Here is a 14681-nt window from a genome sequence, read left to right on the forward strand (position 1 = left end):
AGTTTTCCTTCTTTTTTACTTTACCTATTGTATTCCAGATAGTTTTCAGGTAAATACATTTTATTTCAATGAATTAGACCAGTGGTTCCCAACTTTTTTGACTTGTGACGCTTCAAAGTAAAGCAATGTTGATGCAGAGGCATGAAAATGTGAAATTATTTTTTGAAGTATTTCACAAGAAAGAGCACAAATTAGAGATGGGTTGGGAACCACTTTATTAGACTATACAATATAAATTACTTATAATTTACTGTATATCCAGAGTTTAGAAATTTAGATCATTAAATCATTAAATGAGGGAAATACCTTCAGTATATTCTACTATTCAAAGTAATATATTGACAGCAACTGGATTTATTTGTGTATCTCTCTGACAGTTTAATGGGAGCTCATGGGACAGATCAGCAACCATCATCTGGATTAAAACATATGAGGACTTTAAACCAATCCAGTACAGTCAGTGAATGCCAAGCGAATAATTCCCAATCAGCACAATGACATGCATGCTGTGTATACATGCGCATGCACGCACGCACGCACGCACGCACGCACGCACACACACGCACACACACACGCACACACACGCACACAGACAAACACACATATAAATGGTCCAATGAAAAACATCTGTCACTTCAGTAGTCTGATTATCTGGCCCAGCCATGTCAGCGCTCTCCCATGTGAGCACAAAGGCAGCAGTGGTGTTTTATGCTCTGCAGATAAGTTTCCTGATAACCACAAGGCTGTTCAAACACTGTCTCTTCTCGCTTTGCTGTAAAACACACACAAAAAACATGCCATTGGATGTAGATTAATGGTTTATGTGACACAACCACACAAAAACAGGATATAGCTTGACTGCTATAACTATATATGACTATAACACCACTCTCCCCCCATACACATCCTCCCGCCTCCCACCTTCAAAATCCCCTAAAAGCCCCCCCCCACACACACACACACACACACACACACTCTGTGATCTGACTGGCATGCTCACTGTCCTGAAACATGATGAACCATTCAGCCCTATGGGAATTTCTCCTCCCTGCTAGCTCACGTCAGCTACATCGGTGTCTGTGGGCCAGAGTAGATGCAGCAGCAGCAGCAGCAGCAGCAGCAGCAGCAGTGTGGCAATAGCAGTGACTTGGCTCAGGCATCAGGCAGCCTCTGAGTGACATTCTGCTTCAAATTGGCTGAGAGGTAGTTCATCCAGCTCAGCTCACACTAGGAGGAAAAGTTCTCTCCTGTCCTCTTTCTTTGGCTCCGGAGCAGATTCTACTAATTTATGAATGACTGAGGATAGATGCTCTGCAACTTGAGGATACTTTTCTCATCTGGATGCACAGTGGCTGTGTTTGATGGCCGAGGGGGAATGTGATGCCGTACTCTGCAGCCTCTTGAACGGGGATGACCGAAGCCTACTGGTGTCCACCCTCCTCTTACTCTTCGTCCGCTTTATCCTCTGCCTCTGTGCTCACACTTTTTACCTTTCGGATCCCTCTGGCATGCGAAGGTCAAGTCAGCTGGATTTTCCCATCCACTTCAATCCTCTCTCCAACTGTGTTGTGATCCTGTTCCTCAGCGCACACTTGACCTGAAGGCTTCCTAGGCAAAACAAAAGGATTAACCATGAATTCTGCTCTCACCACGAGACACAATGCACCCTTAAACAGACGACTGTGAGATCTGATAAAAGTCAACTGTGAGTATGTTCATCTTTTTTTCCCTTTCCCTTCACATCAGTGACTTGTTTCAGAGTCCCCAGAGAATCATGAGTGATTGAGTATGCACTTTTTGATTAATGCACAAAGGCGTGACCTGGATTTAAGGGGAAACAGCGTCATGTGTGCACAAGTGCATGTCTGAGAGGTCTTGACATGTATTTTTAATGTAGCCTTTTACCGTGATGAAAGCAACAGAGAATGTACTGGCAGAAAAATATGTGTGCGTCTGTTCTACTGGAGGACTTGGAGTATAGAAAAGTGCCATACATTAGATATTTCCATAGGCTGAAAGGCAGTAAATATCTTGCCTCTTTACATAGCAACATATCTATTTATTTTATACGCTCATCAATCTTTCACATATCTCTGTTTCAAATGTTCTCTCAGTCTGTCAGTAGTACACCTAATGTTATGGCACAATCATATTTCTTCCCCTGTCTCTCCTCTATTCCTATCTCCTTTTAGACTTGTCTTTGAAATATCGGAAATTTCAAAATGGTATCCTCATTTCAACTGCATAGTTCTAAAATGAAAAACAATCAATATTTTTTTTTTCAAAAGCTAAAGCACAAGGCTCTCACTTCCTTTGCCTCGTCTCTTTATTAAGTGGAAATGACAAAACAGGGAAGGGATAAGCAGTGAAGCGTGATTTTAACGAGTCCATCCAGTCCCCACAGATCTTGTGAGGTGCTGCAACAAATGAAGAAAGGTTGTGGTTCTCTTAAAGCAGTCTCTGGAAGTAGTCTAAACCTAAAACAGCAATGGTTTGGTGGGTTAGAAAAATTGTGACTAGATTGTAGAACACTAGGACTGTTTTTGTGCAGCAATTTCACCTTAAATCACATTTTTTGTGAAATTGTCAATGATTTTCCAGCAGGGATGTGCTACGGCATCAGATCTTTTTCCTTAAGTTCATACATAGTATGCCAGGGAGCTAGATTTTACGTATATTAACAAACTGAGTTAGTATGTCCATGTGTTTTTGAGCAACCTAATGAGGTTACCCTTAACTGAGCATAAGTGCCTAGAGTTTATTCAAACCATTACCTTTGTTTTTGCCAACAAATGTGACATCAGCAGAGAGAAAACTGAGTGTTACAAGTTGGGACAAACATCTGAAAACCCCAAACAACGACAGACTCATATTTTTCTTGAAACAAGAACACAAATGAGGTTATTATAGCCAGATCATTATCTAAATGATGGGCCATTAATTAAATGTTGTTGTTGCTCATAAAAAAAACTCCTTAAGTCATTAAGCGTTACTGTTTTATTCCCTTCAACAGCTGCCAAACCCACCGGAGTGTTCAAAAGCAGATCATAATATGTAATATTCATTTCATAATTTGTAATCGGAGAAGAGATGACATTTAAGTTTTATTTTTAAAACTGTTTAAACTCACAGGGGAGAAAACATTTAGACATGAAATAAAAAAAAGCAGAAAATTATACTCTGCATTACCAACTATGGATTCTTACTTTTGTTAGCCACCAGTGTTTCAGGTTGCATGTTTCAGAGCCAGATCTTACATGTGAACATTTATAATCTTCTTTCTCTCTCCTCCAATGCCTGATAAACACAATGATTAATCAAGCACTTTTTATGTTCTCATCCATGACACCACATATGCTGGAATCTTAATCATGGGTCAGTGGGCTGACTACAGGATGCACGGACTATTGTGCCAAAAAGCTCTGGGCTAATTTGCATATCATACATACTCACCACGCAGACACACACAGCGTCCTTTGCCTCCTTTGCTTTGACTTGCCTCTCTTTTGCTTTTTCATCTTGTTTCCCTTTCTTTTACAAATGACACACACGCATGCACGCACACGCACACGCACACACACACACACACACACACACACACACACACACACACACACACACACACACACGCACATGCACACACACACACGCACATGCACACACACACACGCGCGCTATTTGTTATCGTGTTTCTGCAACCAAAGGAGAGTGTAGAAAAAGGTTATGTATGACTGGGAGCCCTGGTGGGGGCCAGTGTATGGAGCCACAGCACAGGAGCACTGATGGCCAGGTGCCAGAGAACCTGCAGGAAGCCACCCTTCAACATGTCCGCCTCTGCACTCAGTATGGAGGCTCAGGACAGCTTTGTGCCCCTAGCCGGTCCTCTGTCACATACTGGGCACTGTTAATCACTAGATCAATGACAATTACATATGCATACAGAGCTAACACTATATTTTCAGGAGGCAGTCTAATACTCTTAGGATGTATATGTAATGAGGACGTTTTCGTTTTCTTGGCAAGAGTGAGCGCACATCTTTGCATCACTATTTGGCACTGATGCATAGTGATGAACCCTATGTAATATTTTTTATACACTGTATAACCAAGTCAAAATACAGACGGGATGCTATCAGAAATTTTGCAGCATTGTCTTTGTTATTCAAACCCTTTTTGTCTGACCAGACAGCGGCACAAAGCTCTTTCCAACCGTGTGTCATGTTTGATACCAAACTGCATCCATAAAAAGGCCATATTCACTATTTATAGTGATGCAGAGTCCATGTTTACCTCAGACTCTGAGTTTATTCTGAGTGTACCATTAAGACGTTTCCTGCTTCGATTTAGAAGCTATTAGCAAGCTTGACTTGCTCTACCTGTTGAGGTCAAGAGGTAGAACAAGTCTATTCTGTGTCTCTGTGTGTGTGTGTGTGTGTGTGTGTGTGTGTGTGTGTGTGTGTGTGTGTGTGTGTGTGTATGTGTTTATGGTTCAGCCTATATTAGGGTTGGGTATTGTTTGGGTTTTTTCCGATACCGGTGCTAAAGCGATACTTTTAAAATGGTGCCGGTGCCTGAACCAATACTTAATTTTTTTTAAAGATTTTTTCGGGGGCTTTTCCACCTTTATTTGACAGGACAGCTAGGTGAGAAAGGGGGAGAGAGAGAGAGAGAGGGGGAAGACATGCAGGAAATCATCACAGGTCAGATTCAAACCCTGGACCTCTGCATCGAGGCATAAACCTCCAAGTATACGTGCGCCTGCTCTACCCACTGACCCAACCTGGCCACATGAACCGATACTTTTTAATAAAGTAAAAAAAGAAAAGAAAAGAAGTGTACTAAACAACAGTCGGCGACATTAAAGAACGGCTTGTTTATTGCTAAGGCCATATGGTCAAAATTAAAGATTTAATAATAATGCAATAACTAAAACTTATAACAGTAACTTATTTCACCAGTAAATTGCTGTTGAACAACAAAAACAACCACCAGATGGGAAAACGGTATTTTACTATAACTATGAATGCACCACGAGGCTACCTGTTTTAAGTAAACGCACCGTCTGCGCTACAGAGCAGACTGTGCCATGCCCCGGTGTTGGAATCCTCTACAGTGAAATACAATCACACTTTACCGAAATAAGGCTTTTCGGTACCCAACCCTAGCCTAGATACACTTTTTGTTCTGAAAAAGGAAAATAAACTCTTTTCATACCAGCTGGTGAAAGCTATTTTGGTTAAATTACTACTACACTGGGTTGTGTCCCTACAGCTTAAAATAGTCACAGCTACACTATAAAATAGGAATTACACTGTAAATAAGACGATCAACTCTGTGTTATTGATGTTTAAGCTGCATGCTAACGTCAGCATGCTAACTTGCTCACAACAATAGCCTACTGCTAAGGTTCTTATGTTTATTGGGAGTAATGTTTACCATGTTCTCCATCGTAGTTTAGTGTGTGGTTGTAGTGTGTTAGTGTGCTGCTAGCTAATAGTAATAAACACAATGAAGATTGGCACCCCTTAAATATTTTCACCTGCTAAGATAAAACCAACCAGACAAGTTGTCCATAGCCGCGTTACCATAGGATTTGGTCATAAACTGAAGTAGGCTATTTGACAAATTAAAACTTGACCTGATGACCTGATAATGGCGCCAGACAGAGGATCACCAAAATGATTACAATTCATTCTGAGGGGTACATGAATATCTGTACCAAATTTTATGCCAATCCATCCAGTTGTTAAGATATTTCACTTAAGAGCAAAGTGGTGGACCATTCGACCTAGGTAGTTGGTAACGCTAACAATGTTATAGCTAAAGTCTTTCTTCCCCGGAATGGAAAAAAGGGAAAAACTTAGTTTTAGAAATCAGACTACCATATTATATTATGAGGGTTTCTGCTAAGGTAAACAATAAGAACAAAACAACGGTTTGTGCATACCAGGAAATAGCAGAGAATTCTGTAGACAGATTTATGGAATCTCTTACATTAAACAGTGTAATGATGAACTCATCCTGTTGTAGAATGGCATTTTATATCACATCACTCAAATCCCTGAGTGATGTGATATGAAATGCCATTCTACAACAGGATGAGTCCTGCAGGAGGACCCCCTCAGTGACTGGAATGTTTTTTGTGTGGGCCTCCTGCTAACCTGGCACTCTCAAATGAATGTCAATGAGTGAGGAAGTTATTTCTCAAATACTGGGTAGTGATGACGTAGAAAGCAATGTATTGTGGGCTGAAATTGTGATACACTTTAGGAGAAGCCATCCAGTCGTGAGAGCAGTTAGGCGAGATCTTCTTGGTACATGAGACACAAGAGGGATTATGTGAAAGAAAGGAGCAGAATAGTCATTGGTTAGGAAGTTTGGGATGAACGTGTAATGACAAATCCAGCTTGTGTTTGTGCTCAGACAAAATAAAATAACCGTAAAAATGTTCATCCAGCTTTATCTTCGGCCGACTGCTGTTTCTCTGCCCACATATATAACACATCCATGATGCCAGCGCACCAACACTAATTTGCCATCTCTGGCGGACGGCCCAAATATTCAATTGCCACAAACCACATGAAGGATTCTCTCTGTGGAGGTGAATTTTCTCAAACTTCACTGTTCCACACTGAGAGCCTCAAACAGTCTCTGCCTTCCTGATGGTACAGTGAAACTGCGAATGGCTCATTAAATCAGTTATTCATTAGTAACTAATGATTCTGGAGCTGACAAGGTTTTTGAAGGTCATGCACAGGGCGCAGATGCTGGGCTGTAACATGGCACTGAAAATCCCTTATTTTAAGCAGAGCAAGTGGCACGGCTGAAAATACCAATGTCCAGTTGCCTGAAGTATTTCCTGAGAGAGGAGTAAGGGAGTGAGAAATTATTATCTTAACCGTGAAAGAGTGTGACACAGAGACACTAGCCTCACGCTCAAACACTGAATGAGCATAAATCTGTGTTTTCCCAGCAGAATATAATCATGCGCATATACAAATGTACTCAAACCCTGGGGATTTAATGCTGCTTCAACGCATTTGATAAAATCCCTCAAGGCATGACCAACACCATATGGGACTGTCATGCATTTGTAGGTCAGGAAAGACAAGGCATTAAGCCGTAGCCCTTTCCCCTCGGCTTGTTTCGAACACACCGGTCCAGTTTGGCATGGATAGCCCCTCAGCCACTATTGATTGGTGTGTCCAGCACTGTGTGAGAGTGAGGGGACCATATGTGCTGTGAGTTTCCACATGTGGAGGGTGTTTGCTGCTCTCTACTGGTGCAGGGTGTGTAGTTAGGTGTGAGGGCTCTACCGCCTCAAGAATATCTGACACTTTAGAAACTGCGCAATTGCAATGAGCAATTAGCAATGAGGATGTGACTTAATTATCCCTAAGAACAGTGCTTAAACATTATTGGCCTAATTTACTAACACTAGCGCAGTTTGCGCTGCGTCTGTTTATGCGAGTTCGGTAATAGCGCACGCTATGCTTCCACATTTTGCGTAGTATTTATCAACCCTGACACCCATCAGGCAATCAGCGTCTTTCTCCGCCCACTATACCGTAAGTTGCGCTGTAGCGAAGCGGTACTTATGCTATGATATGGCTGAGTGCAGACTGCGATATTCCCACTGCTGATGCTATGACTGTTTGAAATGATCCTGATGCCAATATTTGTAATGTAGCGAGGAGTTTAACAACTACTGGAATGGGATGTGAACGCTGAGTGGGAGATTCAATTTCATCTTTGATTTCTTCCAGTAACTCTAATATTGCATGGCTGCTTGATCTGTAACGCTAAATGTTGTGTTCACTGACAAAGTGTGATTCTTATGTTAAAAACATGTTCAACCTCGCCTATGTCTTCGTCTTGCTCAAATTGCTGTTGCCATTTCACCAGCGGCATAAAGGTCTACGAGGAAACTCGATTGCGGCTGGTTTAGACCTGCTTTTAAGAGGCGGAGAATTTCCCCCGCAGAATAGAGACGCGCTCTTACTGACAGTCTTTGTAAATACCACGGAATATATAATTAGGCGCACTTTGCGCTTATCCTCCCACTTTTTTGGGTGGAACTCCCACTTTCCCCACGACCCTCCCACAAACGCATATTGAAAGCGCAACTTGTCTCTTCTCGCTCATGTGGCAGACAATCTGCGATTTTACCCAAGTGCGCCCTGTTTGTAAATAGCCCACATCGGTTACGTCCGTCTTTGCGACCAAACGGCTTGATAAATCTAGCCCTATGTGTTGACTAGTGGATGACTAGTGAGTCCAAACCTTATTGAGATAAGACCAGAAAATATGACTTGATGTACTAAGTTGAACACACATGCCTCTGTGGTTGGCTTTGGAGACAGAAAGACTGACTGAAAATGCTTCTATTTCTAAAGACTAAAGTGCTGCAGAGAAGGGAGTAACCTATATTGCAGGACAAAGGAAATGCACCGGCTCTCCACTTTTTGCTCATTGATTATTTTAGTGTTTTGCTTTTAAAATTGCCGAAATAGAAATTTGATGCATGGCTGACAAATTAGCTTCCAGTGAGTTTGAAATGTGGGCAGATCTGTATTTTTCACCAACCTCAAAGTTGGGCACAGACTGCATCTGTCATTGTATACACTTACATTATTGATTTGAATCCCACATTCCAAAAACATGCAGGTCACCTGAACTGAAAATTGCCCATAACTGTAAATGTGACTTTGCTTCTTTTTCTTAAACTCTGCCAAAGATTGACCACCTTTTGTGGGGTATTTCTGCCTCCTAATGATTCTGTGCAGTGATGAGTTGGTATAGTGAATGGACGGAATTACATATGTGACATTTGCAATTGGTGGATTGACTTATTTTTGACTTATATTTATTACGGATGCACTTATTCTGCAGTAATGTTATAAAGGAACATCACAATGTGCTAGGTTCTAAATTTCTAGACAAAAAGCTATAAAGCTTGTAAGCACTACATACACAGGACAGTATCCAACATAACCAAAATCACTGTCGTCATTTGTTTGTTGGAGGATTTTAGTTTAGTCACAAACCAGAATTATCTATGATTTTTTCACTGTCTAATGGTCATCTTAGATAACTATGAATTGAGTTAATGCACTATAACTATAACAGCACAAATTTAGAGCAATAAAATTATGTAATGACCTGGATTTTTTTAAATGTGCCACAGTTGATCCCCTAAAACACTCCATATGGGTATACTCACATGAGCTTAATCTAATTGCGTGAGCTGGGTGAAGTACAATAGCTTACTATACTTTTTTCCAGTAGATGCAAGTGACAAAAATGGAGAAAACAATGCCTTCAATGCCACATGTATATATGACTTACTAAAGTGAATGCTATCATCTGTTAAGGATGTATGAAAAACACAAATTTGTCTAAATTACATTTAGTTTTAAAGAGCAAAACATATTAAGCCTGTATATTTTCAGTCAAGTGTTAATGTGTGATGGTCAACATGCAGAATTAATGCCATCTAATGGCCATGAATGGAACTTCTTTTTGTAGGCATGAAAGAAATAACATTTTCTTTCCTTTCTTACCAGAAGATCTTCCTGAAAATGACAAATCCAAACACTCTTGTCATGGTTGGATGCTAATAAACACAAAGGATCATGGAAGGAGAGAGTGTACTGAACTCTACTGTAAATACCAGCTCAATGGATATCCATCTGGTCCCTCACAGTCTCTGGGAGGTGATCACCATTGCGACTGTGTCGGCCATAGTCAGCCTCATTACCATTGTAGGGAATGTTCTGGTGATGCTCTCCTTTAAGGTCAACAGCCAGCTAAAGACAGTGAATAATTACTACCTGCTGAGTTTAGCAGCCGCTGACCTCATCATAGGTGTTTTCTCAATGAATCTGTATACCTCGTATATACTGATGGGCTACTGGGCCTTAGGGAACCTCGCCTGTGACCTGTGGTTGGCGGTTGACTATGTAGCCAGTAATGCCTCAGTGATGAATCTGTTGGTGATCAGTTTTGACAGATATTTTTCCATCACCAGACCTCTGACCTACAGGGCCAAGCGGACACCAAAACGAGCTGGGATCATGATAGGTTTGGCCTGGCTGGTGTCACTTATTCTGTGGGCCCCACCTATTCTCTGCTGGCAATACTTTGTAGGAAAAAGGACCGTTCCTGAGAGGCAATGCCAAATCCAGTTTTTCTCTGAGCCTGTGATAACCTTTGGGACAGCGATTGCTGCCTTTTATATTCCCGTATCAGTCATGACAATCCTATACTGTCGAATCTACAAGGAGACAGAGAAGAGGACCAAAGATCTGGCAGAGCTGCAGGGGATTAACTATCCCACAGACGCTGGGGTCCCTCAGCCTCAGAAGACCATTATCAGATCCTGTTTCAGCTGTAAATTAAGGTTGGCTTCGAATGACAGGAATCAAGCCTCTTGGTCCTCCTCCAGCAGAAGCAATGTGGCCAAATCAGCAGCCACCACCAATGACGAGTGGTCGAAAGCTGGTCAGCTGACCACCTTCAACAGTTATGCCTCGTCTGAGGATGAGGACAGGCCTGTGTCTCCAAGGGGCTTCCAGCCCTCTTTTAGGAACCAGGCTTGTGAAACCATCAAGAGTGGAGTAGGCAGTGAGAGCGAGCAGCTCAGCAGCAGCTATGAAGAAAATAGCTTCTTCCAGACACCACCTAAAAGCAACTCTCAGAAGAGCAGCAAGTGTGTATCCTACAAGTTCAAGCCTGTGGCCAAAGACACTCACGTGGAGCACCACAGCAAAAACGGAGACACCAAAATGGCGTCATCAACATTCTCCTCGGCTGAGTCCATGAGCATCCCGTCCACCTCCTCCACATCGAAGCCCATAGACACCACGCTGAAGAACCAGATCACCAAGAGGAAGAGGATGGTGCTGATCAAGGAGAGGAAGGCAGCTCAGACTCTCAGTGCCATCTTGCTGGCCTTCATCCTAACATGGACACCTTATAACATCATGGTGCTTATTTCCACGTTCTGCTCTGACTGCATTCCCCTCTCACTCTGGCATCTGGGCTACTGGCTGTGCTACGTTAACAGCACCGTCAATCCCATGTGCTATGCCCTTTGTAACAAGACTTTCCAAAAGACCTTCCGTATGCTCTTACTTTGCAAGTGGAAGAAGAAAAGGATTGAGGAGAAACTATACTGGTATGGACAAAACCCTGCGGTCACCTCCAAACTTACATGAACTTTTATTTTTTTTAAGCTAGTGTATGATGATAGTTGTAAATTATATGTTTGTATTGATAATCTTGGCTTTATGAACTTGAATTCAACACAATATAAAAGTAAAAAAACACTATATCAAGGAGTTGGTACAATTTATGATGTTGCTGCTTAATCAATAGGTCTGCTATAGTGTATATTAATTATTGCTCAAACTTTCGAAATGGAAGACTTTATAAAATTGTCCTAACATAATCAGTGACACTGTAAATAGATTCTAAAATATTAAAGATGCCAGTATTTTCCCTCAAAATGTATGCTCTCGTGCCACCGATTAACACACAGATTATGGTATATTGCACTGTATTTGCACTCAATAGGATGCACAGTTTGATATCCAGAGCATAAGAAACTTGCTCTATTCTAATAATTTACACTGTATATTTGTGTAAAAGCATTAGAAATTGCCAGTATCCTCCCCCAAGTTGATGCTCTTACACACAAAATGTCATGACACATGCAGTTTTATTCTGTAGGTATTGTATTTGTATGGATAATGCACATTTGAAATTGCTATTTTATTTTGAAGGGCTAATAAATGTCGTCCTGATGTCAGAATCTGCTTGCTAAGTCAAGATTGTAACTTGATGATAATCAAAGCCTTTTCACACGTGCCAATGTAATTTGTCAGATAAGTGAATATAAATTAATCTTTGTTGTTTTCACATTACACATTCTGCATTTTCTGTTCTGCAAAATCTCAGCGGACATTAAGGAGTAATGATTCCACAAATTAAAAGACAAAAATTAATAAATAACCCCAAACGGAACCCTACTGATGTACCCCACAAAGTCTTCAAGCTAAAAGGCTCACACATTACATGACATTACATTACATGACAAACTTGCTAAACAATGTCAGTGTTTACAATAGGAACAGTGTGGAGGATATAAGAGTACACACTGTTTATTATAGTCTGTTTATTAATCTTCATCCTCAGGATATTTTCTTTTTTCTTTGAGCATTGAAATACAGTACTTATTTTCTCTGAATTACTGTAGCGAAATCAATATGTCATATCTTCATTGTATTTCTGGCAAACTTGTAATGTACTGTGGCAAATAAAATGCTGTTTGTAAAATGTTCCTCTGTGTAAGCATTGGATGGGAGATGACCTGCAAAAAAAAAAAATATTTTACATGTGTCATAAGCTATAATGTCATGAAACACTTGTTCGTAACTGTGATAAACCAGAAATCTGCACTTGCAATTTGGGGAATGATGAGATGCTTTGCTTCATGTATTGACATAGTGGACGATGGAAACTAAAACCGTATTGCATTTTTTATACTGTGTTCCAAGTTTGTGATTTATTTTTTTGTTCATTTCAGTATTTTGTGATCATGTCCATGCATTTCGGAATAAAATGTGGTGAATTGAATGTCCAGTTTAATGGCTCTTAGGAGAAAACAAGTGATGTAGTATTCTGTAGTGTTTCTTGCAAAGAAAACCTAAAAAAAATAGTCAATAGTTGCCAAACCCATTGTCACACAGTATCACAAATCCTATGTCCTTATAGCTCATCTTTTTTGCAGTCTCCACTTTGAATCAGTTTAACTGTGTCTGAAGGTTTCACCATCATCCATGCGTATTTGCACAGTCGCTCCTTGTTGCAGTCCTTCTGCCAGTAGATGACATTCCTGCGATTGAGGTTGGCACCAGCACAGGCGTCGTACCACCAACCTCCTCCCGGCACCCCCTGAAACTCCAGCTTTGCACAATTTTGGAAGTAGTTGTCATTGTCTCTGTCTTTAGTGGTGAATCTCTGGTTGTCATGCAGGTAGTTCTCTGTGTCCAGGGTGAGAGCGTCTACAGCAGTGCCCTGGAACAACCCCAGCCTCAGCCTGTATGCCGACGATTCATCCTCCACCAGGAATGGATCATATTCCCCTGTCTTGGTGATGGCATCTCGGTCCACTAGTTTTACTCCCAGTTTATAGCGCCCAGGGCCTTGTGTGATCTGATGAAGGTATTCGTTCCCGAGCCAGTGATCACCAGTTACAGCCCCAAAGCCATGCTTGTACTCAGCCCAGGTACAATCAAAATTCACGCTGCTATTGACGGTGATATGCTGCACCACGGTCCAGCCTCCCTCCTGCATGGCACAGTAGGCCACAATGGGGTAGTCACCTGGTTGGATCAGGTACACCCCGTCTTTGGCCTGGCCTGAAGAGGTCATCAGCATTTCATGGCAGTCTCTGGGCAGCACTGTTGGGCAAATTAACATATCAGTCATAACACAGCAGGCATGTCCTTAGAATAGATTTCTATCGATGTGATGCTTCAATGGTGTTGACAATCACATTGAATGGGGAACAGGAGTACAATGAGGGCTTTTATTAAAAAAAATAATCTTCTAACATATTATATGTCTCATTATGGAGACATATAAACATATTTATAAATATTTTCCATTTAAACTACTTTTTTCTTATTAATAGTTGACATCCTGGGAAATACGCTTATTTGGTTTCTTGTAAAGGGATAGATTGACACCAGAGTGGTATTTTATAAAATGTCTAACTATTAATTTGCAACCACTTTTTTTTTTTTTTACTTTACAATCTAAAAATATCTAACTTTAGCGCTTCCAGTCGTAGTGTCAAAAGCTACACTGTGTTAAACAGCAATGCCAGGAATTAGTCATTACATTGATGGCAACAGCACACAAACACTGTTTCTCAATATCTCCCAGCAGGTAAACATGTTAAACTTTGATCAATTGCGAAACTATTACAACTGTTTGTCTGACAAACTATCTTACGAAGACACACAAATCACCTCACGGGACAAAACACTCATCATTAATGAGTCACTAGGCAATTTGGGTCTGCAGGCTGGAATTTGACCCACACCCACAGGAGAATGCACACTGATAATCTCAAATAAAGGTAATTCAACATTTAAAAGCAATCATTGTTGACTATTTAATACAAAGTACACACTGTAGCACTATAATGAGCGACAGTTTTGAAGATTCTGCACAAGTTATGGGTATTTCAAATCCCCAACAACTGCAAACAAAGTACATTATCATTGACATCAAACAGCAAAGAGAAAAGTCAAACTGAAAGTGAAAGTCTACATGAATAAATACCTCTCATTCCACGGTTCAAGACCAAGTTGTGTTCATCTGGAGGAAGGAGATTCAGGTTCTCAGCTTGGAGATGCTCCATGTCAACTCCAGCTACAATAAGCAGCAGCAGGGCTACAGCTGGCAGCCAGCATCTCACACACTTCATCCTTCACTTTCCTTTGTCGTCAGATCAACAGTGTTTAGTTAATGATACAGTACTGTAAGCTTCTTATTAAATTCAGTGAACTTAATGAACACACAGCAAAACTGTACTGAAGAACGTCTTACCTTCAGTGAAGACCCCTGTATGAGATATGTTGTTCTCTGTACCCAAATCTTCTCCCAGG

General features: G+C 41.0%; 2 protein-coding genes across 3 annotated transcripts; one reads left to right on the plus strand and one right to left on the minus strand.

Moving 5' to 3' along the window:
• The first annotated feature begins 1584 nt into the window (after nt 1-1584).
• On the plus strand, nt 1585-11219 carry chrm5a (cholinergic receptor, muscarinic 5a). 2 transcript variants are annotated; one of them, XM_028566658.1, is made up of 2 exons: nt 1585-1705; nt 9567-11219. In XM_028566658.1, exon 2 carries the CDS (start codon nt 9636-9638, stop codon nt 11217-11219), a length of 1584 nt encoding a protein of 527 aa, XP_028422459.1. In that variant the 5' UTR covers nt 1585-1705; nt 9567-9635. The 2 variants fall into 2 exon arrangements, with proteins under 2 accessions (XP_028422459.1, XP_028422461.1); XM_028566660.1 differs by having other exon boundaries at nt 9570-11219.
• Nucleotides 11220-12394: 1175 nt separating this feature from the next.
• LOC114547353 (fibrinogen-like protein 1-like protein) lies at nt 12395-14517 on the minus strand. Its single transcript, XM_028566685.1, has 2 exons — nt 14356-14517; nt 12395-13466 (listed from the first exon to the last, which is right to left on the minus strand). The coding sequence occupies exons 1-2, from the start codon at nt 14498-14500 to the stop codon at nt 12772-12774; spliced, it is 840 nt and encodes a 279-aa protein (XP_028422486.1). The 5' UTR covers nt 14501-14517; the 3' UTR covers nt 12395-12771.
• Nucleotides 14518-14681: the final 164 nt, after the last annotated feature.

This window comes from Perca flavescens, chromosome 20, assembly GCF_004354835.1.
Source record: "Perca flavescens isolate YP-PL-M2 chromosome 20, PFLA_1.0, whole genome shotgun sequence".
Taxonomy (NCBI): Eukaryota; Metazoa; Chordata; class Actinopteri; order Perciformes; family Percidae; genus Perca; species Perca flavescens.